This window comes from Corvus cornix, chromosome 8 (assembly GCF_000738735.6).
Source record: "Corvus cornix cornix isolate S_Up_H32 chromosome 8, ASM73873v5, whole genome shotgun sequence".
NCBI lineage: Eukaryota > Metazoa > Chordata > Aves > Passeriformes > Corvidae > Corvus > Corvus cornix.
In genome coordinates this window covers 14,611,614-14,638,583 of record NC_046338.1, presented here as the reverse complement: position 1 = coordinate 14,638,583, position 26,970 = coordinate 14,611,614, and the positions used below count along the sequence as shown (strand labels likewise).

General features: G+C 44.2%; 1 protein-coding gene across 3 annotated transcripts in view; it reads left to right on the top strand.

Moving 5' to 3' along the window:
• DDAH1 (dimethylarginine dimethylaminohydrolase 1) overlaps positions 1 to 26,970 on the top strand; it is a 97,050-nt gene that overhangs the window by 13,195 nt on the left and 56,885 nt on the right. The window contains exon 1 of one of the 3 annotated variants that reach the window (XM_039555948.1): positions 25,667 to 26,005. The exons of the other annotated variants lie outside the window; for them this stretch is intronic. Coding sequence (XP_039411882.1) covers positions 25,700 to 26,005 — 306 coding nt within the window. The 5' untranslated portion in view covers positions 25,667 to 25,699. Of the gene's footprint in view, positions 1 to 25,666; positions 26,006 to 26,970 lie in introns of those variants that run through there. 3 annotated transcript variants of the gene reach the window in all.

Sequence of the window (26,970 nt, the reverse complement as noted above, 5' to 3'; positions counted from 1 at the left end):
GGCTGCGCCGTGCTCCTGCCTTTGACAGCAAACTCCATGGCCACTAGAACGTGCCTGACCTCGTTTTTGGTCTATTTTAAAAACTATATAGCTTTGGGCACATGACACCTCCAACATTGTAAATAGAGCTGGGTAACCTTTCGTTTCTGCATCTGATCTGTTCCGTTTATTTTGTCATGTATCTTCACAGTGAAACATTAGTCTCTCTGCCCTTGCAAGAGATGAATGTGAAGCAGTGGTTAGTGCAGCAACAGTGAGACAGTGGCGCTGAACCATGTGCAGGTCAGCAAAGCTCAGTGTTTCTTTGCTGGCACTACATAATTAGTTTCACTGAGGGTAAGCACCATATGCAAAACAGATCCACTTTTAATGTGGGAAATGCAGCGTGTGCCTGCCCAGCTGTATGTACCAAACAGATGAGTTTACCAGCCTTTTTCCACTCACCCCTGTGTTGTTGTGCTGGGTGACCTGTGGCAGGACTGTGCAGTGGTTGGGATGCTTGCTGATCCTCACACCCACAGCAGGAGGTGGAACAGCAGGGACTGCAGTGCTGAACTTTCCAGGGATGCAGGGGGAGCTTGGGAAGGGAACAGTGCTGATGTCCAGGGAGGTAACTGGGAGCCATCATCATGACTCTCTCCCTCACTGCCCTGAGCACCAGGGGTGTGTGGTACATGCCCAGCATCTCCTGGCCCTGAGAAAGTTTTCATTTGTGGCTTCTAGACTCAAGGATGTGGGCTGCTCCTGCTTTATATTTAATGTTTATGTAAGGTTGTTATGCTGGCTTTCGTACTATAGGCATTTTTGTTAGTCACTTCTGCCTGCTAGTTTGCCCTCTATTTTTGAGTCCACTGGATCTATTTCAGCCAACCACGCAATGAAAGTATTTGTTTCCGAGAGATTAAGCCAGAGGCAGAGCCCAGGAAGGGAAGGTGAGGAGCTGGGAGAAGAGGTTGTTGTTGATGCCCTGAGAGAGCTCATGGCCTGAGCCCAGCTCCAGTTAGAGGCTGGAGGAGGAATCCAAGGTGGAAATGCCGAGGAAGAACACGCTGACCACAGAGAGTGTCTCCTTGGTGCTCATATGGTCTTCAGACACTGGAAAGTCCAACCACAAGACACAAATCCATAGGAAGTGAAGTCTCATTAGTACTACTGCCCACAACTTGCTCATGGCTCCACCAGTGCTTCCAAGTGTTTGGTTTGGTAGAAGGGCTACTGAAAAATGGGCACATGTCTTCTCTCAGTCACCCTACCTTTCCACCTCCCCAGGGTCAGGGTGTTTCACAGGCCAGGGTGCTGCTAGAGAAGGTGATGTCCAGCTGTCCGTCATCATACAGGCATCCAGCCTGCATCTGGTATGCTGGCACATTGCAAGTCATCCGGATCTTCATGTTTTTGCCAGAGATTTTACTAACCAGAAAAATGTGGCATTATAAGAAGGCTGTACCAGCTTGTTATTCATATCCTTTCCCTGGCAAGAGAGAGCCAGAAAGCATGTTTTAAACGCTCAGATGGTGTGGCGAGTGGCGGAAGGCTGGGATGGTCTGGCGCAAAAATAATTTCCCCTTTTAAAAGCACTGAGCAGTCCTTGTTCCTCCACACTCCAGCTGGTTAGCTTGGCCGTGCCACCCGGGCATGGAGACGTGGCTGGATCCACCCCCAATGCCTTCCAGCACCCCTGGGTGAGCCTTCACTGCTGCAGTTGAGGGAAGGCTCTGCCCTGCTTTTGGCTGCCAGAGGAGAGAGACTGGGGCAGGAGCTCGAAGGTGCCATTTCCTCTTCCCTTGCTGGCAGCTTCGCAGCTCATTTGTGATGCAGAGAAACTGTGGGCGATGTTAATGTCGCGTGGGAGGGTGAGCATCCGCACTGGGAATAGAGGCAGCAGGGCTCGGCAGGGAAGAGGGTCAGGGGTGCTGTGGGTGGTGGTGCTGCCTCTTGGGGTTGGGCTCCTGTTGGGACATTTCCTGCCACTCAGTCCTGCTGTCCTCAGTAGAGTGATGGGAGGTAGTAGTGCAGCACCTGGGAGATGCTGTGAAGCCAAAAAAAACGAAAAAAAAATAGCCGTTCAGGAGTATTGCTTGGGAAAAACTACCTGAATGCTTGGGCAACCACTGTTCTGTCCGTGCTAACAGCAGCTCCAATTCTGTGGAGCTGAAAGCACTGCCAAGGTTTTTCCTCCCGCTTGTGTGAAGCTGCACTTCCACCTCCCATCTCCCTGCTCCAGAAACACGACAGTTCTGTGACACAGAGTTTTCCAAAAGTGATACATTTCTCTCAAATTGTTTTCAAATGTTCCTAACAAGAAACTGTGCTACTCATTTTGCCCGTGGTCCCACGCGGCCGCCAGCAGCGTGGGCGCAGAGCAAGGCTGTGGGTACAGCCCTGCCTTGGGCACAGGGAGCTGCCAGCCAGCACAAACACTGCATCTCCAAAAGCCAGGTTATGGCTGGGGAGGTGCCACCAGTGCCCTCCTTGCACTGCCCGAGCTGTCCTTGCCTGCTGGCCACCTCGCTGCTGGTCTGAGTGCCTGTGCTGAAGCAGGCAGCCAGCAGCTCACGGCCAGCTGCAGCCCAGAAATTACACATCTGGACAGGGCGTGTGAGCGGCTCCTGGGGATGAACCCATGCACAACCCGGCCTGAGCCAGCTCACTCCTGCTTGCAGGAGGGGTCTCTGGGAGGGTTTAGGACGCAGGCAGGCAAAGATGACTGCAGTGGCTCCACAGAGCTAGGGAATTCTAGTGAAATGCTAATGCCATCCTCCGATGCTCCAGCCCTGTGACCTTCACTTCTGCCTCTGTAAATAGGCTCCTTCCTAAACAGGAGGGGAAGGCAGTGCTTCACTATCAAATCTAGTCCATTAAAAACAAAATGATGGAGACATTTACCTCCTCTGAGCCCACCTGTCAGTATTTGCAGTTTTACTATCATATTTTCCAACATCTTCCCAGTGTTTTTCTCTCCTCTGTTGCTGTACACAGAGGCAGAGGAAACTTGCCCGTACAGAGGAAAAAGTGAACCAGGTTTTCTTAGATGTTCTAATAACAGCCTGAAAAAGCTTTACACATTGATCCCATGCCATTTTAGTCATCAGAGGCCTTATTTATAAATATAGATTCCTTAAAAAAACCCAAAGCAAAAGGACTGAAGACCTTCTGTAAGCAAGTACAGATCATGTGGCTGCTTGAACAAAAAATCTCCAAAGAAAATTTTAAGTAAGTTCAAAACAATATTGTTTGTCTGTTTTTAAAAAAACCCAAATGTGCATATTGTCTTTAGGAGAATATGGTACCATTTAAAAATGCTAAATGAGTGTTAGAGTACTAGTACCCTTTGTGGGTCTCCTGGTCTCGTTTCATGATCATAAATACTTGAACACTTTGATGCATTACTCCTTTACAGCAAAGCTATTAGCCTGGAAGGGCTGCCGCCACCTGGAACCCCACAAGATAGTCTGATAGTTCACAGGTAGGGACTATAAGGAGTGAGATTTTTTAAATTTTTTTTTTTTATTGCAAACGAGGATGAGTGGAGGGTGGATGAGAAGGATGCACAGAAGGCAGTGGTGCCAGCAGGGCACTGTGGAGCTGCCTGTCTTTGGCAGGCCCTCACAGGTGTCTCCAGCTGTCCTCATGAACTGCATCTGGAATTTCTCATTTTGTTTGCCTGTTTGAAGGCAAAAATTCGAAGAGTTTCACTGAGAGGACTGAGGAGGTGGATTCTGATAGCCACAATGGTGCAGCAGGGAGGGTTAAGCAGCCTCAGAGGGATTTGGAGCAGTGTTAAGACTGCTCTAAATTTTTCAAGCTATTAATAAATTGTAGCAGTTGTCATCCTGGAGTGCACTGGGATCCAGCCAAAATCTTCTTGTGTCCACTGAGTTGCTGGCAGGTTCTCTGCTTGGTGATGGCACAGGATCACATGCAATAGAGCATCACCCCAGTGTAGGCCAGAGACACAGATCATCTGTTTTGAACTGCCCCAAAACTCCCTGGTGCAGAGGATGACAAAGGTGTTTTTTGGAACAGTTTCATTTCAGTTAGAGGAAACAAAAAAGGTCACAAGGCAAGAAGGTGAGGTGATTACACCATGTGTATAATCAGCTGTCACACTGAAAAGAGCCAGCATGAGACTCTGGGTTCATCTGGAATAGAGAGCAGCAGAGTTATATGCAAATGTTTTACTTCATTAGGAAAATTAGCATCTAATCCATGTGGGAAATAGTAAACTTTGTTTCCACAGCAGTCCTGCTTTTTAAAATTTTTTGTTTGCCATAATACACTTTGTGTATTATGTTAAAGAGAAGTATTTAAGTCAAAGCAGATGTGATGCAGAAGATTCAGGGTGCCATTTGATAAACAATGGGCCACAAGTTGTCGAGGAAAAAAAAAAAAAAGAGGCAAGTCTGGCACATGCTGAATCCATTCCTTTCTGTGCAGGAAGAAAAGTAACAATTTCTTTCCCATACAGCTGACCTGTTTCACAGTCTGCATTGTTCAATACTGGCCAGCAGCAACAGGGCATGCGCCTGTAGGGATGCCCTTTGCAAGGAAAGGTAAATCCAGTGGACGCTGGCAGGCTCTCCAGTGGCTGATACAGGTGGTTAGGAGCAATATTGGCTGCATCTTGATACAGGGTTAATTAGTTTTCCCTGCCAAAAAGCAGTAGGCAGCATCTGAAACATGCTGAATGGTTTTCTCTTGGGGCCAGGTCTACTCTCAGTGCCTGGTTTGGTCAAAGGTTGTTTATGTGCCTCAGATGCCTAAAATGATTTGTTTCACAGCATTACCAATTACTGACTCAAGATGGTGATACAAACAGTGCAAAGTTTGGATCTCATCTTTCTTGTGTTGGCTGACAAATTACTCTTAAAATAGCAATTATCTAATGGGGAAAATCCCACAGATCTAGGCAAGAGGACTATAAAAATATGCACCATTACTGGTAAAAGTCCCAAAGTAATTTTTGAACCATGCTGTGGCTAAGGGCTGTGAACATGTACCTGTTATCAAAAAAAAAAAAGGAGTGAAAGGCTGGCAAGAATTTCTTTTTAGTCTGCCTGGCATCAGTGAGTACCTGCAGGTCAGCAGAAGATGTATTTATAGTTTTAACCACATGAAGCGAGAAAGCCTTATGCTTGCCCTGTATTTTTCCATCAAAGAGGTGAAGTAATTCAGAGTTTGTGAATAGATCACTGTTCTTGGACCTTCCTTTTTGACCCTGAATCACTTTATATAACAGTCTTCTGTTCCTCCTGTGGATATGTTTTTATGCCGGGAAAGTTATTTTTGGAATGATGGTTTATAATTGATATTGAAGTATGCAGTAAGGCTTTATATATATTCTCTGTGCTCACACTTGTTTTATGTAATCACCAGCAAAATTCAACCCACTTGCTTTCAATTTTATTCTCATGTTTACATCTGCTTTTCTTTCCTTCCCATTATTAAGTTTTTTCGAACACATTGTTGGACATCAAAGATTCAGTTCAAAGTCCGGAGCTGCAATTATGTCTGTTCTGTTTGTGCACAAATGTTGCTGCCTTAGTAAATGAATTGTTACATGATGCCATCTACCTGGGCTTTTTGTCTGGGGGAAAGCTAATGAACTATTTTAATGTGTTTATATGTACTCAAAAAGACAAGAGAACGAATCAGTGCTTGTTCAGGACCTATTCTGCTTCTCCCTTAAACACCAGAAGGGAGGGTAGAGTGGGGAAAGAGAATTCTTTCTGCTCAGTTTGTGGAAATCTAAATATGTCCTTCTTACAAATAAAGACCAGAAATCCCAGTCTTAAAACCCTCATGTACAGAAACAGCTGAAATTTTTCTGGACAGTGACTTCATAGCACAAGGCCACACCAGTTTTATGTAAGAGCACTCTGGCCATCTGCATTTTTAGATACTGTCAAAATGCAGGAATGAAAATACATTCCAGCAGAAGGATGGAGACTGGAAGCTTTTGCTGGGAGGGTGTTGTTGAACAGAGGGCGTGTTTTCTTTGCTTCATTTCTCCACTTCTCTGGAAAAATCTAATAAACATGGCTAATTTTTCTGAGGGAACAGATGCAAGGTCTTCTTGCAAAGGTTCTTTTTTATTGTAAACTGTATTCAGACTGGGCTGCTTGCCAGTATTATTATGCTCCAAAAATCTTGCTTAGCCATACCATTGTGTTGGCCTTGCCTTTTGGAAGTATTGAGTACGTAGGTTTCCCGAATTCAATATGGGCTTCAGAAGCTTTAAAAATCTTTAAAATTCTTCACTTCTGCTTAAATGCCTTAGGACCTGAGCCTGGAAACTAAATGTATGGAAGGCTCCACCTTGTTTGTAGTCAGAGGAATGCTTCTTTTGAACAAAATCAGGTTCAATAACACACATTTGAAGAAGTCCTGGAAGTTACAACGTCAGTGACTTGTCTTGGGGGGTGAATAATGCTGGGCCTCATACTGGTTTTCTTTAAAGAATATTTTTACCCTTGTTTTGTTTCCCGATTCAAAAGGGGTTTTTTTTGTGAATGAGACAATCTGTTATTTTCAAAACTACAGCTAAGTATTTTTTAGACTGTTGATTCCCAGATCTGAACAGATACTCTCCAACAGGTGGTAAAGTAATTTTGTCTCTAATGTGTATATAGATCATTACAGACTGCATCCCAGAGCAGGTGTTCGTGGATGGGGATGACCATTTTCCATCTGTTTGTTTTATTCCCTGTCTTATTTGTCACTATTAAATTATTACTGTAGTGACAGAACTCCCCAAGTATGCATTACTGAATTTCTATTTCAGCCTGGAAGCAAGATGATAGCCCTGTGGCATGCACACTGCCAAGGGAAGACAAATATGAACAAAGTGGGGCTTTCAGTTCCCATACCTCTGCAAGATCTTTTCTTTAAGCCTTACAGAGCTTTTCTAGTAATGAGGCTCTGCCAACGCAGGCTCAGCTGCAAAGCCATCAAGGGCAGAGGCAGAGCTGAGCAGAAAGCAGGGCAGGAGAGGGGTGGTCAGGAGAGCTCTGCAGGTGATGCTGTGCCCAGGGACTGGGCAGGGGGACAGATGGACACAAGCTGTGTCCAAGTGTGGGAGCTGCCTCCCATGTGGCTGAGGCTCTCTCTGGCCAGTATGCCATGCTGCAAGGAGCAGCCAGCTCTGTGCCTGTGCTGAGGGAAGGGGGAGACTGGGATCCTTGTCCTAGGTCCAGATGAAGGCAGTGGGCACAAGCTCAAAGGACTGGTTAAGTTCAGCCTAACATGTTAAGCTGGACTGATCAAGCAAAATTATATAACCCAGCGCTATTTCTTTCTTGGTTACCAGTACTGTCAGTTAACAGCATAAGCTTAATTTATAAAGTGTATTTTTATTCCACTTCTCTGTTCCATTTGCCTATAAATATGCCACAGTCTTAAATAAATGCCATCATAAACTGAAGTGCTTCTCTAAAAACATGGCATTATTAGGGACAAATCCTGATCCCTTGTCCCTAAAAGTGTCTGTTGCTCCCAGAGTGTACGTAAGAAGCAAGTTACCAAACATGCATCAGATTTAAAGAGCAAGCGTTCAGTTTGCAGTGTGACACCTCACTGAAATGGCAGAGCTATGGGTTACAACAAGTCCAGACAGGCTAGTGCCCGGCTGGCAAAGTGCTCCAAGAGCCATGGGTCAGCTCTGCATCAGGGCCACGAGATCAAAGAGCACAGAGGTTGGCACCAGCTGCTCTTATTTTTAGGGTCCTGAGTCAGTGTGGCCTCGAACGACAAGGGCTGGTTGGTTTGCCATTGACAGCTGTAGGTTCCTGTTGGAAGAGCTGGCTGCTTCCCATGGAGAGGGGCTGCTCCCCCTGGGCAGGGGCTGTCCTGCCAGGACTGCAGCTTGTTCAGTGTCCAGAGTAAAGCAGCTAAAAGAAGCATCAGCTCTCCTGCATCCCAGTACACCTCTGGTGCTTGGATTGCTGGTGCTGGTTTTGCAGAAGGGTGGTAACTGTTGGCTTCTGACACCCATCTACAACTCCCTGATGTATTTTTCCTTTCAGATGTGTATTTTTCATAATTACTAGATTTTTAGAAATGGCAGCACAAAGTTTGATTTCTATTCAGCAACCTTCTTGGTGACCCTATTCCTTACTCCATTGACCTTGAAAGCCAATTGGCTTTCCCCACGGCAGATGCATGGGGCAGCAGGAGGGCTCTGGACCTGGGGGCCAGCAGCAGGAGTAGCCATCCCCTACTGGCAGCCAGCAGACACCTCTGCCAGGACAGCAGAGAAAGGAAGGAGCTGTGTGCCCTGGCATGGCATGCATTAGAAATGAATGGCACTGAGGGAAAATTCCCTGGGGAAGGTGTTTGCACAGAACACCTAGAAGCCTTTCACGCATTTTTTGAGGTGGGGACAGGAGGGCATTGGGGAAAAAAACGTGGGTTGGAAATGTATTTCCAACTATTTTTAAAGTAAACAAATTCCTTTTGAAGTTGTGGGTTTGTTGCATAAATTGTGCATTTGACAGAGTAAGTGGTGGGATGTTATGGTAATTACTAATGTCCCTTGAATATTTGGTTAACCGCTATATATAATCCCAAATGCAGTAGTCTTTCCAGGGAGAATTTAGATCTACCCTTTGGGCAGGATTAACTGTTACTCTCTTGTTTCAGCAACTTTTCAATTATTTGATTCTAGCACAAGGAGTTTTCCACTTTGAGAGGGAAAAGGTGTCCTTTTGACATCTGACTTTTAAAAACAAGGTCCATCCTGTACCTGTGTGTGGTGAACTGTGAGATGATTGCCTGGGTATTGGACAGGAGGGGGTGGGAAAACTGCCCCAACTAAAGACCCCCAGCTGTGTCGCAGAAATGGATTTGACTTCTTTCCTCCCTAGATCCAGACACAGAAAATGTGTTACTGCAATGCTGAGCACTGTGTTTCGGGTCAGATTTTCACTGAGATACTAACACTTGAGAAGATACCCATCCCTAACCTGTTTCTCCTAATGGTAACCAAAACATACCCACCCTGTCTCAACAGTTTTTTCTCCACCTGTTATTTTATTCTCATCCTCCTTCTCAGTTTTTCCGAGAAAAGTCTCCCTTGAGTCAGCATCAGGGTGTGTAGGCTCGAGGCAGAAAGGTGATCTGCTCTTCCTAAGCTCAGTTTTCTCTGTGGGAAATGACTTATGCTTGGGCTAGCACCCTTGCTTTGCAAATTTAAAATATTGCTTGAAGATACAAGCATATACACTTAGGTGATTGGCTAAATCAGAATTTTTCTTTGGTGTATTTAAAACACAGAGACCTATGCTTTCAGGAGAGTTTCTAGTCTGGGTCACTTGCCTAGGCTGGGTCTCTAAATGATACCAGTATCTCTCTGCTTAGCTTTACAGCATGCTTTTATAAATTTTTTGTATCCAGTTGCTGCTATTCATTTTCAGCCCGTTTGCTGCCTGGTTGGGATATTCATCTTGCTCTTCATTACTAAGGCAATAAATGTCTCTCAGTACACAGGTTACAGCTACCCCATGGCAGGACTTGTGTGGACTCCGAGCACTCTTCCTGCATGGGCTCACTCATCTTCATTCACAGCCACTTCTTCCCTTGTTTTCCATCTTCATGACAGCTTGTCTCATAAATTCACTCAGGCATCACTGGCACATCTCTTCACTACTGCTCTAATACTAGAGGAGAAAACATGTCTGTGATGCCTTAATTTTCAGGACATTAATGGCAAATAAAATAGCACATTGCAGCCACTTGCCAAGAGAAATCCTTATAAGCAAGTTAAAATAAGATCTTACTCATTGGAGTACAATTTGAAACTTAAGAAAATGTCATCCGTAAGGCTTTGCAATCTTCTGTATAAAATAAACCTGGGTCTAGTTTAAAAAAAAAAAAATTACTTTAAATACAAATTAAATACATATTTCACTAGGGATAGACCTTTTCATGATCTGCAGAGGCTACAGGCTCAAACCTTAAGAAGTTAAAATGTAGAAATGATGACAATAGCTCTGATGTCTTTTTGGATGTAGAAACAGGGAAACAGTACGGTGTGAGGAATTTCAACATTTAGATAGCTGCAACAGAATTCCAGTAGCCCAAATATTCTAAAATGTGGCTAATTTCTTGTTTCATTTTCCATCTTCACATGCTCACTTTAAGGCTTCCAGCATTGGCTTTTTAAATTGGTCTAAGAGGCAGTCAGCTGAAATGATACATAATTCTAATCACATTCAGCGAAATAAACTGGGCATAGGAATAGTGTCACTCCTGATCAGCACAAGTAAATATTTATCAAACACTATAAAGAAATATTGCCAAATCAATTCATTTTCATATTATTTGGAAATAGAAACAGCCTTCCCTTTGCTAAATGGGCAGTGCCCAGAAATTTGCTAGGTGTTTTTAGAGAAATTCTCTTACCAGAGATAGCACAAGTTTCCTGGCCAGAGAGCATAATACTGCAAATTTAAGCACGACCAAGAGCTGAGTTTTTCTGACAGAAGAGGGGATGAAGAGCCTGGGGATGGGGACCATGGTGGCCACTAACTGATATGGGCAGCTGGGAGAAGTGTTTGGTTCTTCCTCAGCCTTCCCCCGTGTTCAGGAACCTGTCCTGTCCCCCCACCTTGCTCCTTTGGCACCCCAGCAAGCAAGCACCCAGGGAAAGAGTTAAGTCATATTGCAATGTGACATAAAGCTGAAGCAAATCAGTGGGCATTACTGTGTTTGCATTGTGAGCAGGCTGGCGAGAGGGAGTTTGAGGAGGGATTTAAAAGACAAGATGTGATAAAGTGGCAGAATTAGCAAAACATTTCCATGTGGAGAGGTGGTACAGAAGAAAGAGAAGAGAACATCGGTCTGGATGAGCCTAGAAGGAGCACCAGGGATGTGTGTATATCAGAGATGGTATTAGAGTCTGATGAGGCCAGGGCTGGATTTTCAAAGGAGAAGCAAGAAGTAGATATGAAGATGGTAAAAGCATTTATACTGAGGCCAGAGGGACCTAGGGCAGCTCCCATTGACCTTGGGCTTACTCTGAGAAGCCCAAACCTGATGAAGGTGGGATGAATCACGAGGAACTGTGGCTTTGAGGGATCCCAGAGTTGGCCAATTTGAAAAGAAACATTACAAGCCAGTGGGGTGGCCCAGAGCCAGGGTGGCAGAAGTGGTACCATTCTGCAGGCACGACCAGGTCAGCCCAGACCTGTCAGTAGAGTTGTAGTGAAATATTGGAGCCTAGATATGTTTTAGGAGGACAAAAAGGGCAAGGAAATGGAGAAGTGGAAGTTACCCAAGTCAGAGAGCTTGAATGGAAGGGAGGTGGTGAGACTACTGCCATGAATGGAAGGGAAGAAGGGGCTTAGGAGGCAGGTGAGCCAGAATGCAGTACAAGGACCAGCTGCTTCCCACTCCTTGCATGAGCTTGGAGGACTTTGGTGTATGTCTGTCATCCCTCAGTCTTTCATCAACCCCAATCCCAGTCATAAATTTTAAAATATATTATGGCTCTTGTATAAAGTAACTCTATGCTACTCTTCTATATATTTCTAACTCATTTTCATAAAAATAGCAGGTTTAATTGAGTACTGGCATTTAGGCACGTGTAAGGGAGTTGGTCTCCACTAAACAGGTGTACACAAAACCCAGCTGCAAAGGTGCTACGACATTTAGGACAGACATTGGTGCTATTTAACAGGAGACAATCCCATGCACACCCAGCCACCGTGCTCAAAGTATGCTGGATGCTCAAATGTTATGATTACTCAACAGAAAATAGCGCAACAATTTCTAAGCAGGTCTTGATTCTGGGTTGAGTGAAGGAAGTTAATTTGCAGTTAAATACCCTTAAGCCCCTGAAAAAGTTTGAGTTTTTCATTATCTTTAGAAAATAGCTTGTGCTTCTTTCCTAGGTCTCAAATCTTATTCTCTTATTTGCAACCAGCCCTTGTCGTTTCTCTTGAAGTCTTCTCATCCATGAGCTGGTCCTTTGCATGCCACTTCTTTCCTAAGCTGGCCACTGTAGACAGAAGTCCGCATATTCTCAAGTTCAGCTATGTCAGGCATTTCTGTAAACTTCTTCCCCAAGCCATGGTATGTGAAAAATATCGTAGGTTTTCCTAGACCTTTCCAAGACCACCTTCACTTGAAAACGTTTTCTTGGTTTGGTACTGCTTGTTGTAGACTGCAGAGCAACAGTTTATGGGTGGGGTGTTTATCCTGATGGGTCCTTTGTGATACCTCACTTAAAACCACTGCTTGCGTTTGCCAGGATGATTGTGTTAACAGGTTTTTATTTTGAAAAGCGTGGCCAACCTTTAAAGTCCAAAGGCCATATTTATGAATGACTCAGCCTGCTCTCAGTGTGGCTGAAGATTACAGTATGCAAACAAAAGCCAAAGCATACTTCTCCCATGTAACTTTTTGAGAAAGCAGTATTTGCCTCTGGCATTCACCAAGGGAGCTTTCCCTTTGTGTGCAAGAGGAAAATTGGGCAGGCTACAATAAAAGGCATTGTTGGTCCCAGCATGCAAAGAATGATGATCCAAGAACTGAAATAATAGAAAAGTGTCGGGAGGGAATTTATTTCACAAACATGTCAAGATAGCTTCAGGCATACTCAAGTTTTGATTCAAGCTTCTCATTCTTCTTAAATTCTTTCCAGGCCGAAATGGATTAAATAGTTGCTAATCTTCAATCATTCAGCATTTCCCTGGGATCAGGGTTTGAGGATGGCATTGGCATTCCGACATTTCAGCCTCTGGTTCCTTAATGACAGTAAACCCCAGGGAATCTCAGAGTATATACTCTTGCACTATGATTAGGGTCTCTCTCCTCAAACTCCATTGTGAAGGTCTCTGCAGGAAGGGCCTTCTTGCTTTGTGTCCTGGAGAGTATTTGTCACAATAGTCAGCAAGTATGATCAATATTGCACCCAAAAGGTTCATAAGAGGTTATAAGCTATCATTTTTTACGGACCTGGTTTCCAGACCCAAATATTCCCTGACAGCAGTGCTTACAAATCATTACAAATAGGAGAAGAAAACTGGTCTTGCTGTGACATATCTAGACAGATACTTCCAGCCCTAGACATTAAAAAAAGAAAAATAAAAAATTAAAAATTGTGTCCTTTGGCACGCTAGTCCTATTGGGATGTTGTCCAGTTGAACTGACAACAAAACAAGAATAGTAATAATAAAATATTGCTATATAGACATTATTAATTCTTTTTCCTAAACCTTTTTTTTTTTTTTTTTTAAGTAAAGTCTCCTAAAGAGTTCAGAATATGTCTTTTCCCCCCCGCCTCTTCCTCCTCATCCCTGCTGGAAAATCCCTAGGAGCTAATGTCAGTTAAGAATTTGCAGTAGCAGCGAAATGTAAAAACTATGTAATTCATGTCCTGTGGCCCTATCAAATATAACTACAAACCATGTTCACAGCACTGCAAATTACACAGCACTTCACCAGTGTGAGAGATGGCACTTTGCCTATTGTGATAGATGATCCCACACCTAGAACTGACTGGCAGCTTTTATAAAATAGCAGGGCATCCCTTTGGTGCCTAACTGGCAGACAGATGGTCTTTTTCAAGGAGGATTCCTATCAGGCTTTATTTGCAATGGTTTATATGCATGTGAATTATTTGTATTAAAAGAGAATTAGTATAGCATTTATTGGTAAACTATAACACATTGAGATGAAGTGAAATTTCTAACTACTTTTTGCATCAACAATGGTACTGACTGTTCAATATTTTTTTTCTCTGATAGTGGAGACCATTTTTATTAGCTCTAAGGCACCCCTGTGTTTCTCTGGCAGTATAAATTCATTTATGCCTGCCTTTAAGACCTCTCTGCCCTTCCAGAGCAGTGCACCAGAGGCTGAGAATAAATGACAACCAAAATGCTATTAAAGGCACCAAAAAAAAGCATAACACAAGCTAATGCTTTTTAATGTTCACAATGGTCTTTTTAACCTTCCTCTTCCTTAGATGTAAATTAAAAGGTTATGGATGGCTCAAGGGGACTGATGGATTCCCTCTAGCCCTTTCTTTTCTCCCTTGATGTTTCCCATAACTTAGTTGTCATATGGTGGATATTGTTAACCCCATTCATCTAGTCTTATTTAATATAATCTAATCATTTTGTGCATAAACAAAGTGATTTATACAACAGAATGTTTTGGGCAATGTGGTCTGGAGCTGTTGGGCTGACTGGACTGCTATATTACGTTTGGGGTTTTAGAGCATTTTAGACCCCTTGCATTTGGATCCATGGGTACTAAATAGGTTTTTCCAATTTAATTCATAATAAAATGTTAATCATTATGATAAAATAAGAGGCCTAAGATTTAGTGTCTCTTTTCGTTAGCATATTTTGCACAGCTTCACTAATTGCATTAGATTCAGACCTGATTTATTGAAAACTTCTAGAAAAAAATGCATATTTTGGTCAAGGATAATTAGGAGGAATTCCTGGAAACTGTTTGCACTGCTCAAACTCAGCTATCCATTAACTACTTTCATTTATACAGCTCCAAAAACATGCCAGGAAAATTAAAGTAATTATGAAATTCTATGAGAAATTTTTGCTATATTATTCCTTATAAGTGAAGTAAAATCTGCTCTTTCCTCAGAATCCAGACCTGCCTCAGTTCACAAAGGATTGATGAACACTGTAATTACAAAATACATAAAAGATTCATTTCCAAGAGAATCAGATCAAAATGATTTCGTCAAAATGGCACCAGTCTGCGCTGCCTTTCTCAGGCTCTCTGTGCTGCACGCAGCCAGCGCCGTGCCTGCCTGGGCAGCCGCTTACCTGCTCGTGCAGGTGAGCGACCACAGGCAGCCCCTGTGGGTGCCCTGCGTGCACAGCCCTTGCACAGCCTGTTAGCTCTGCACCTCGGACACAGCCCAAACGTGGCCAGCAATGCACATCCTCTGTGGGCAGGGCAACGGCTGGAAAGGATGTGGGGAAGCTCAGTGTGAGCAGAAGAAACAAATGGCCAAGGAATGAGTATTCAGGAGGGCAGTGATTGAATGGGAAGTGCCCTGCGTAAGGGAGGGTGGGCTGGAAAATTCAATGGGAGGTGAAAAACACTGAAAATGGGGTGGATGAGGGAAAACACTGCCCGGAAGGGCCTTGTGAAAATCCCTGTGTGGCACAGGGGCTGGTGGCCACCACAGAGCATCTGCAGGGCTTTGGGAGGATGGCTCACTGGTGGGGCCCGGTGCAAGCAAGGATTTCTTTGGGGGTTTTGTGTTAAAATATACATCAGTGCTAGCAACAGCAGGAGGTCTGACTGTAATGAGCTTAATGAATGTGGCACAAGGGATATTTCAGGTAAAAGGAAAAATGTGGGATTTCTTGTTTGTGTAATTAGGACACTTGGCAGCTGGGTAAGCTTTAATTGCCTTCCAAAGCTCCTGATCTTGCCAAAGAATGAAGAGTGTGAAGAGAGCTATTGATTTCCATCTGGACAAACAATTTACTTTTTAGTGCTCATCAGCCTGATGTGTATCTTCATTCCCTGTCACTGCTGCGTGCAAGCTAAAGCTGCTTTCATCGGCAGATTTCAGGTGGGATTTCAGCTAAATATGTGGTTAGAATTGCAAGGCGCTAATGGTAAAAGCTGACTCACTTACCACACTGGCAGTGCACAATATGCTGTTAGTTTTGAAAAATCTCCACCTATCTAGGTCCTTATATAAAACATCTCTTTTCTGTGATGTCCAGTTGCCTCCCAAAAATAAAATTGGCACAGAAAGAGCCTTCTTCTCTCTCTGCTCAACAGGAGAAAGTTAATATTGATTTTATATTATACATGTTTGTTTATAAATGTGGTGTTACTGAGCAGAGGATTAGATCAAAGAAGTGGATTTTGCATTTCACTTTGAAGACACAGATGTCCATAGTCAACATGATCACTTTTGGGGGAGGCTTCCAAATTTCATGGGCTAAATGCCTCATTTTTTTCCTGTCCTCGACAGTTTCATTGTTCCAGGAGCATGTAGCTGGTGAAGGTCGTGATCTTGAAAGAGAGACACAAAGAGAAAGCTATTATGTAGGGACAAATGTTGTAATGTCACGAGGAAAAAAATAAGTGGGATATTTTGGAAGGAAAGGTTGAGGAGAGAGAGAGGAGGTAGAATTATTTTTGCAAAGCAATCAAAAACCCCACACTTGCTGCAGTTTACAATATGCAAATAGCATCATTAGGCACAGACATTTTTATACAACTACTCAATCTAACATCGTGTATGTAATGGAGATTCTGTGCCTGTGCAGGGTAGATGTGTGCACAGCTTCTTCCAATTTACCAGGAGAGAGCACCTCTCGCATGAAGACAGGCTGGGAGAACTGAGGTTGTTCAGCCTGCAGAAGAAAAGGCCCTGGGGAAACCTCACTGTGGCCTTCCAGTATTTAAAAGGGGCTTATAAAAAAGAGAGCAACTTTTTTACACAGGCAAGAAGGAATCGTTTTAAGCTAAAAGAAGGAGAGATTTAGATTAGATGTTTGGAAGAAATTCTTCACTGAAGGATGGTGAGTCCCTGAAACTGATCGTGCAGAGAAGTTGTGGATGCCCCATCCTTGGAAGTGTTTAAAGTTGGATGGGGCTTTGAGCAAGGTGTCCCTACCGAGGGCAGGAGAGTTGGAACTAGACGATTTTTAAGGTCTCTTCCAGCCGAGGACCTTCTAGGTCCCTTTCTATGAATCTGTGGAATGTCTATCATGGATTAATATGGTAATTGACTAGTCATATCTCGATTTTTTTTTTCTTTAAGAAAGATTTAACTTGATGTGTCAGGAAAAAAAGTCCAATTCAAATAGGCCCTATTGGAAAGAGTGATTTATTTCCTGTTGACTTTAGTAACTAATCCCATTAAAGTAGCCTGTAGCAGAAAGCAAGCCTTTTATGTGAACAAGAGAATAGAGATAAAAATGGTGAGTTTTAGATTAATATTTGCCAAACTTAAAATAGGAAAATGATGTATTTTTGGTTGGTTGGTTAGATCTTGAATTATGTCTTGCATATTAGAATATTGTAGAATCATGATGTTACTTTTGTGTGTGTTTATGTATCTCCCTTTCTAATCAGAAGGTGACAATATACACAGCAAAAGTAATCTGGTACCTCACATAGCTGTTAAAATATACCAGTTATTGACATATCCCCTTTGCTATTCAGAGTTGGGTTATAGTCTCATTTTATACACAGCAGTTCTACTGTTGGTTACAAAATGCTTCCCACATGACATCGTCTTATCGTCTTCACTGATTCTGGAGAGATTTTGAGAAATGACTCATGGTGTCGTATGTCCTACTTAGGATACTTCAGATGTTGCTTTTTCCAAGGTACTTCCCCAAGTCTTTGGCTTTCAGGTCCTGAAAGAAGCCTACTCAGAAGTGGAAGCATCTGAAACCATTAATTGTCTTTAAAAATGTGTCTTTTTCCTGTGAAAAATAAACGAAAGAATACTTTTCCCTATGCTATTAAAAAGCTGTTTTATATTATTTGTAACTGAAAAGAATAAGTAAGTATATAGTTCCATTCCTGCTGTTAATGCATCTGTTAAACTGAGCAGATAATCATATTTTAGATCTATCCATACTCTTAAACTATGATCATAATCATTAAATAATTACATTTTATCTAGGTGCACAATAAAATTTCTTCCATCCCCACTTATTACCATATGGCATTTCTTCCCTGATCCTGAAAGGAATAAGAATATGAGCATTTTGAGGCACTAGTCTATATATATTTATAGCAGTAAGGAGTAGAACTGCCAAACTGCATGAAATTTTCTGTTACAGCTTTCAGAGAAATCAGTGAGAGGTCTCTGCTTTCAGTGCTGATTTTGTCTTTGCAGTTATATTGTAAAAGGCATAACTGGTCCTCTTAATTTGATTTCACAAATACATTTCACACAGAACTGAATTATGTGGTCAGCAAAGTTACTGGCAGACATATTCACTATGTGAACTGACTTCCCCTAGCAGTTTATTGAGACAACACTTATTCCTTTCCACTAACGTGGTTGGCAGCATTTTTATGTCTACCTAAAATTAAAGCAGTTGGATTTCCACAAAATATTAAGTTGCTACCAAATGTTGAAGGGCAGAGAAATCTAAATATCAACATATCAGACAGAAGTGTGTGCGTCAGTGCAGAACACCTGCAGCACATAGCAAACCGATTTACAGGTCATCACAAGTCCTCAGCATTTCAGGGGAAAAAAAGACTCGTAGCCATCAGTTTCAAGACAGCACAAGAAAAGGTGTTGAGATCTTCTACTGGTATAACTAGACATAGGTCCCTGGAGCTGAATATAGGCGTATTTCCGTGGAACTAAGAGGAAGGAACTGATTTGTGGTAGAATTATTCCTAACCAAGTGAAAGGATAGGAGGGTTCATATTATGTATAGAAGGTTGACGTTGATTTTAGCAGCAGTAAATCAGTTTAATCTACATTTTTCTCTTTGTGATTTGAATATGTTGAGGTGGAAACCTTCATTTTGAGTTGTGCTGATTGGTGGGAGAATTCAGATGGACCCTGTGAAACCTGACCACTGGGCTAACAGCAACTTCATGAAGGTCAACAAGGAGAACCGCAAAGATTTGCAAATGGATAGATCTGTACACAACAGGAACGAACCAGGACCCCTGCAGAAAAGGATTTGAGGGTTACTGTGGGATCCAGGTTCAAAACCTGCAACTATGCAAATAGTGTATTGGGCTGCACCAGGATGATCATGGCCAGTAAACTGGGAGAAATTATTATCCCCCTCTACTTGATACTGGTGAGATCATATCTGCACTACTGTGTCCAGTCTGGGGCTGCCCTGTGAAGAGAGAGATTGAGAAACTGGTGATTGCCCTGCAGGAGACTACCATAATAATTAGGGGTCTGAAACAGGTGGCAGGGAAAGAGATTTAGGGAGCTGGGCTTGGTTGGGTAATGAGAAGGCTAAAAAAAGAATTAGAAGCAACCTATGGGTACTTGAAAGACAGTTAAAAACACAATGGACACAAATTCTTCTCAATAGATATAGAAGGTAAATCAGGCAGAAGTTGTGCCTTGAGAGGTTCCAATTGGACATCATAAAAAAAGCTTTTGCACTACAAGGATACATTATTCTAATACCAAATACACAGAGATAGGCTCTGGTCTTTATACTGACGTTTGAAAAACAGACCTTAAAGCCCATAGATGCTTCAGCTCAGCATCCCCTCAGAATTAAACGTTAGGTGGTATCAAGAGTACAGGTTTATCTTCTGAAGGCAGTGCCCTACAGGTTTATCTGCTGCAGATTTATCTGCTGCAGGCAGCGTCCTCTGTGCTGCTTCCGATCTCTGTCGTGTGCGGTGGCACTACTTGTCAGTGAAATTGTGGGGAGTAGTTTTGCTCCTTTCTGAACTGCACCTCAAGTGCACCATTTCTCCATTCTATTTCAGCTGGTGAGTTTGAGGTACTCAGAAACCTCTTGGTTAATTGGTAAGGAACAGCAGTTCAAATGAAACAAGCTGATCACTGATCACCCATTGCCTCTTCAAGCCTTCCAACTGGTGTCACTCCTTGCATACTACCTACTTCCTACGGAAGCACCTACCCATTGCACTCCCATGGTGGGGCAGACAGCTATTAAACATTCCCCTTTGAAGAAGACAAGATCATTTCATGCCTGTTCTGTGATGAATTATGGCAAGAGTTATTGCCACCCGGATACAATAACACTGTAGCTGATCCGTGTATCCTTCATTGTTCTACAACTTCTTAACTCTGACGCTTAGGACAGCACATTAATAAATTTGTAGAAAAGCCTATTGGAAATCTTTAACTTTCTTAGCTTGAGTTGTGATGTATTAATCTGCTTGTTTGTCTCTAGCACTAATATCAGTGCTAAGGAAGCTGGCAAAAGAACTCCTTGCCCTTTGCAGGAACACAAAGAAAACCACAAAGTTGTTGGCTCACGTGCATACATATACATATATAAATGTGTGCACACATATATCCTGTTTCATGTGGCTATAAAAGCTAATTCCACTTTAACAAGTTTCAGGTAAATATAAAGCTTCATAGTTGCATAGTTGCAAGTTACTGACCAAGTCAACAATGTACAAAGCTTGTATAAATCAAGGCAAAAGATGCCTAACTGATAAGAAAGGCTGTGAATTAATTCTCAGGCAGCTGGCTCCTGGAAGGAATGAGAAATGCAAACCATGAAAAGCAAAAAAGTGCTACAGCCAAATGTTACTGCTTCTTACTGCTGAGCTTGTGAGGGCTTTTCAGGCAATGCGAGAGAAGGACAGCTTGCCACACCTGCAGGGTGCTGCCAGCTGATCCACGTGCTATACAACAGGGCAGTGGAGACTTAGGATAAACATTAAAAGGCAACTCAAGTTACATTGCAAAGGACTCAGGTCCTTTCAAAAATACTAACATGCATCCACCATCAGCATTTCTAAGCTTTTGCTTTTTTAGGCAATCAAACATAGTTTTGATGGTAGATATGAAGGAAAGGAAAGATCACAGCATATGCATTTTTCCTCTTGTATCAATGCAGCCCAGTTTAGCAGCCGTGATTTACCAAAGGCTTTATCCCACTCTTCCCTCAGGAAGCCCCACAGTGGGCACCTACAGCACCTCACAGCAGCTGGTTTTGGATTCATGAGACCCATTGAACAGTAGCTGCATAAGTGTGAATGCCCCCTTCTACTGCTAGAGCTGATGCTTTCTTGACAAGCTTATAAAATAGCATGCTTTATTTAAAATGCTGTCTGATAGCAGAAATAGTTTTATTGTTGTTTTGGAGTCACATGAAGAACTATTTGCAAGGCACTTATCCTAGCTCTGTCTTCTCTTAGCTGGAGTAGCATTTCTGGCATATTTCTGGGAAGTCTGTCCATCAGGGACACAAATGGTGCATTTCTATCATTTTCTGTAAGAGGCATGTTAACTTGTGTAATTCAGCATAAATTTCCACAGACTACTAATCTCATTTTTTCATCATGGTCATATCTGTGGTACCTAACCTATGCTTTTTTAAAAAATTCAACAGTGACTTTTTTTCTGCATAGAAAGAAGGGTAAAACAGGCCATAAGGCATGGTGAAGGTGAGGAGATAGGAGAACAGAAGGTAAACAGTCAGAATCCCGCAGCACTTGCCTCAGTGATCTGTTTGCTCAGTCAAGTAAATCCAGAAGTTGATTCTGGTTGTACACAATAACTGCAAGCTATTGTAACAAAACCTGTGGGAAGACTGCAAATGTGAGGAATGCCCTGTGCCTCTGTGTGTTGTCCAGGCTGCTTGGTGCCATGTGTCACAGCAACTATGCTCCCAAGCTGACTTGCAAAGAATCACCCTTTGACAGCTTTGTCTCCCAACAACTGTGTAGCTGTCAGTTCATGGGAATTCCTCCTTCTCTGCAGGATGCAAAATGCCAGCTGAGGAAACGCCCAGATCATTGTCCCATAGGAGACAAAACAAATATTGTGTTTCCCCTGAACCAGCTATTTATAGAATTTATCTGACCCTGGTAAGACTCTGAGATAGCATGGGTTCAACTCAGGCAAGGGAAAGTGTTGGTCCCCAGAAGGACTTCTCTACAGGCTGGCACATGCCCCCTTGATTTATGCCACCCAGAAGAAGCTGGTCTCTTCTTCCAGAAGTGATCTGTTATGTAAAGAATAGATGGCGAACAAATCTGTTCAGCATTTGGAAAATGTAAAAGCACTTGGGAGCTTGTCCATGCAGTGGGGTGAAGTGAAATGACTTGTTGCCTGCCCAATGTCTTCAGCTCCTCTAGATGAGGAGCCCAGACACTTAATTATTTAGTAGAAATACTGCCTCACTGAGTCACTGTGGTTTTTTACTTTACAGTAGAAGAGCAGAAAGAGAAAACTTCTGACAACTACCTGGGTGAAAACCCCTTTGAGTTGCTGTTTGTGCACCTAAGGAATGATTAGAGCAACTTTCTTCTCTTCTATGGCTGTGAGTAAAATCTGATGATGTACCTCTTCTAAGAGAATGATCCATTGATCATAATGGGAGCTTTTCCAGCAGATTAGTGTTAATAATGGCATTTGGCTGTGCAGTAGTTGCACAGTTTTCTATTGAGCTGAAGAAATCACTTCAACTTGTATTCATTTTCAAAAGTGAAATTCAGTGTCTCTCCATCTTTCTGGTGCAGATTCCTTTTGTCACAGTGGGATGTGCTGGTGACTGAACTGAATGGTTCAGTTGCTGGCTTGTCCCAGCTTTTCACTCTCTGGAGTTTCAAGTAGCATTTAATTAATAGAGTGAGAGATGTCCATTAAGGTTTTAGGGACAGCGGTGATGTTCCAGCATTTGCAAGTGATGGGAAATGTTTTCCAACTTTGCAGCTGCCTATTATGCCTGAGCAATTGACTGTGTGGTATGCATTTGTATTCAGCAGTGATCCAAATTCTCCTTTGTCACGGTCACATAAACTGTTCAACAGCAGTTGCCATCTCTGACCTTCAGTGACCCATGTAAAGGTTGTGCATTTGCTACTGGGCATGTTAGACTCATCATTACATAGCTTTTTCCACTAAAACAATAGTATCCAGTGTAAAAATAATAACTGAAACACAAGACTGGAAGGGACCTCTCCTTATCCATCCTTCTTCCCCATCTCTGGCTTTTTGCTTCTGGAAGATGTTTCCTCTTAAAAACACCTGGTATAGAGGGTGCACATTTTTACCAGGCAATCTTTTTCTCTGCTCTTTACTGTTAGAAAGTTTCCTGTACTTTTCCTTGATACAATTTAAGTCTGTTGCTTGCCTTCTGCCTTGTGGAAATTACTGCCTTCATCTTTGTGGTAATTTTTTACATAGCTGCCGACTGTTCTCAAGTCGTGGCTGTGAAAAAAACTATAATTTTATTGATATGCTGCTATATTTTTTTTTTGTCAAATGGATAAAATTTCACTCTGGGTATCAACATTCTTCTGTCATAACTTTTAAACCATGTCTCCTGTTTCATTATCTATTCCCTTCTCCGAAAGCAAATGCACTGTTCACATATGTACCCTCAAGTACATTTTGCAAAGCAATTTTCTTCTTCCTGTCACTGCCAGCAGATTACTCTGTGCAGTGTCAGTCACAAGCCACCTGGATTTGCATCCTTCTCTGTATGAAGTATTTTCTCCTTTCCAAATACAGCTTTTTGTGATACTGCTTAAGCGGTCTGAAGTCCATATTCTGTTAGGAGCATAGTTTTCATTGTTCTGTATGACTTCCACAGTGTGACACAGCTTTTTTCTTTGCTGGGGGGCAGCTTTGCTCTTTTATACTAGTCTCTCCAGCAGGACATAGTTACAGGAAAATACTGGATGGTCAACAAGGTAGACAATATTTAAATACTACATTGATGCCTGTAGCTGACCTATTTTACATTACTGCATATGATGAATTTTAACGTGACTCCCATAAGTTTATGTGAACACATTCTATTTCGTAATGTTAATTTGTGAGTAAATTGATATTTTGATAATCTTATTATAAATATGCACAATATTGCTCTGGGTGCATCTGTTTCTAGATTGTCAATGATGCCTTTCTATTCACCATAAATAATAGAACAATAATCACAATCAGAAAACAGATCTTAATTTATATTTAAACTGCACAGTTTTATACATTTATGGGAATACAGATTACTTTTTTACTGTACTCATTAGTTCCAACACCTTGTTTAAACAGCTAACAATATGTATTGCCAATATACAGTTGTGTGCCTAGCATGCACTGTCTCATAGCACTGTGTCTCATAAAGAGATTCTCCTTCCTCCAGCCTTGTCTCCCATAAAGGTATTGAGAAGCTGTCAGAAGTGATTCCTGACCAGCTCCCAGGGAGCAGCCACGGCCACCTGAGCTGGGCTGGTGATTGTGCCTCTGTGGCAAGCCTCACAGTCCTAGCGAGTATGTCATGTGTATATGAGATCACAGTACAGCATCACCTCATATCCTGTAATTTCAGTGAGATCTAAAAATTGGCATCACTTACAAGTTCATAAGGTGATTGTGGATGTCCAAGAAATCTGTAGTGACTATAAGTTTCCAATCCATTGCCTGCTGGAAAACTATTTTCAGTACCTTTTCTGATAGGAACTGTGGCAAGTTTTAAAATGACTGGATAGTAGCACTTTTTCTTCTGGCTAAAACTAATGCTAATTAAAAGAAAACCAAACTGTGCCAATGGCCATATCCCAAATATGTAATAAGTTCAAACAGGCTTTAACGATGGTGGAAGGATTATACCAGAGACAGTATAATACTGCTTGTAGTGGTTTTTCAAGAATTTGAAATGTCCTACATGATAGCAACTCAATTACCTGTCCATTTGTTTAAGCACAAGTAATATTTGCGCATTATTCAGCGAATGACAGTTATTCAAATAACTGTGCCTACACACATTAACTAAAAGCGGCCTTTACAGAGTATTTGGAGAACCTGTGGAAAATGCAGATGAAAATCAAGTGAGTTGCCATTTTAGAAACACACTTTGGTATTTCCTTCATGCTATTCATTAACCACATTCCCAAATGCTGAACATCTGCAGGTATCTGTGACAGCATGGCCAAGGCAGCTGCCTGGGTTTTGTCTGAGGTCTGAAGGGGGAACACAGAGCTGTGTGCTAGTGGGGTCCCCTCCATGACCCGAGGGATACTTGAAACAGCCTTGCCAGCAAAAGCAGAGCTGGAAGGAAAATTCGTATTCCTTCTCTCTTCCCGTCTGCTCTGGTGAGAACAGACCTTGGAGATATTCAGGAGGCGTGGGAGCAGGAGCAGTACAGCTGAGGGCTGGCGCTGTGGATGTTGCCAATGGCTCAAGGTCTGGCACAGTGCCTCATTTGCCTACTGCCTGGGAGACAGACATGTGCTCTGGCAACTGCTGGCCCTCCTCCAGGACAACCTCCAGCCAGGGTAAAACCTGGGGAAAACGAAATTTGGGGAAATGTTTGTTTTTTGTAGGGAAAAGTGTGGAAAAACCTCATTGTTTCAGGCCCTGAGGCAAAGGTGGAGCAGAACACCGCTGTCCCTCCGACCCCACACAGGTGGAAACCTTGAAGAGTGCAAAGGAGTGCGAGCAGGTGGACACGCTCTGCCAGTGAGTGCCCTGTAGAAAGCCATGACAAGAGATTCGGCTGGGCTTATTTCCTTACGATTTGTGTTTGGAACTGCCCTTGTCATGGGATATTCTTCCTTTGGTCACCCAGATGAACCAGCTGGTCTTCAGCTGTGCCACCAGGGAAGGAGTAGGCAAAGGGCTCGCAGGTGGCCAAGCCAACGCGCCCTCGAGCAGGAGGGTCATCAACCGTCCCCCTGCCCCCCCCCCCAGCTGGAATGGATGTAAGAATATGACTGGACTCGGGGGTTAGAACGCTGTCAGCGTACTTGTGCCGCTGCACAGAACGGCCGGAACCGGGCTGCGCAGCGCCGCCGCCCCTCAGGCCACGCCGCGGGGTCGGCGGGCCCGCCCGCACAGGTAAGCGGCGCCGCGCGGGGGGCGGCCAATGGCGCGGCCCGGCCGCCGCCGCCAGCCAATGGGGGCGCGCGCGGCGGCGGCCCCATGGAAATGTGCCTGGTGGGGAGCCAATGGGGCGCGGCCGGGCCGCGGGCGGCGCTCTCTCCGCCGGCAGCGCCGGGCGCGCGTCCCTCGCGTCCCCCTCCGCCGTCCGTGCCGCGCAGCATGGCCGGGCTGGGCGGCGGCCCCGCCGCCTTCGGGCGCTGCACGCACGCCGTGGTGCGGGCGCTGCCCGAGTCGCTGTGCCGGCAGGCGCTGCGCAGCGCGGCGGGCCCTGAGGTAGACTTCGCCCGCGCGGAGAGGGAGTATCAGCTGTATGTGGGTGTGCTGCGGGGCAAGCTGGGGCTGCAGGTGCTGGAGCTGCCGGCCGACGAGAGCCTCCCTGACTGTGTCTTCGTGGAGGATGTGGCCGTGGTCTGCGAGGAGACGGCGCTGCTCACCCGCCCGGGCGCGCCCAGCCGCAGGAAGGAGGTGAGGTGCGGTGCGGAGCGGAGCGGAGCGGGGCGGGCCGGGGGGCGATGCCTGCGCAGGTGAGCTCGGGGTGGCCGCACCGTCGGGCGTGTCCCCTGGCCCGCCCCAGCCCCCGGCGGGAGCGGCGGAGCGGGGATCGCTCTCCGAGCTGCAGCCCTGCTCGGCGGGACCGGCCCCGCTGTGCAGCGGCTCCAGCCCGGCATCCCGCCGCCGGCACCCGAGCCCGCTGTGCGGCGGAGCCCGGCTGTGCTGGGCTTACTGGAGAGCGGTGCTCTGCTCCTGGAGACAAGTGGATGGACAGTGTAAACTATGACTCATCCATTCTGGGGCGTGCGGGCTCTCGCTCCGTGTTAGCTTGCCCAGCCCGTCCGGCGGGATGGGTCGCTGGCAGATTGTGCGGGTTCGTGACCACGGTGCAGCCCTGCTCGGTCCACAAACCCCGTTTTCAGTACACGTTCAACCCGAGCTCAGCCCCAGGCAGTGCATCATTGGTACCTGCCATGATTGTATCTACTGGCTTGTGCACAAGAGCTCGTGTGTGTTTTGGTGTGCTTGGTGTCAGCCTTAATGCCCTTGAACCCGATGTCACCTTCCCTGTGCAACCACTGCAGGCCCCCTGCATGTATGGGGGACGTAGGCCACCTCACAGAAGGTGTGAAGGATGCACACCCACAGGAGCCTTACTTTAGATCTTCTTAGTACTTTTTTAATGTCCTCAGCCCATTCATAAACTAGTTCATCAGGCAGTGCATGCACTGAAGTGCCACCCAGTTATCTCCTCAATAAGCAGTGACAGCCTGCCTTCCTGTAAGCATCTTTTGGCATAACCCTCCCCATGTCTCTTTCAGTTCCCATCTTTGCTAGCCCAGTGCATCCTGAGTTCCACAGGCATATGCTGTTGTGCCTGTGGGACAGGCCACTAGCTCTAATACAGCAGTAGCTCCTCTTGGCCATTGAGAGCAATA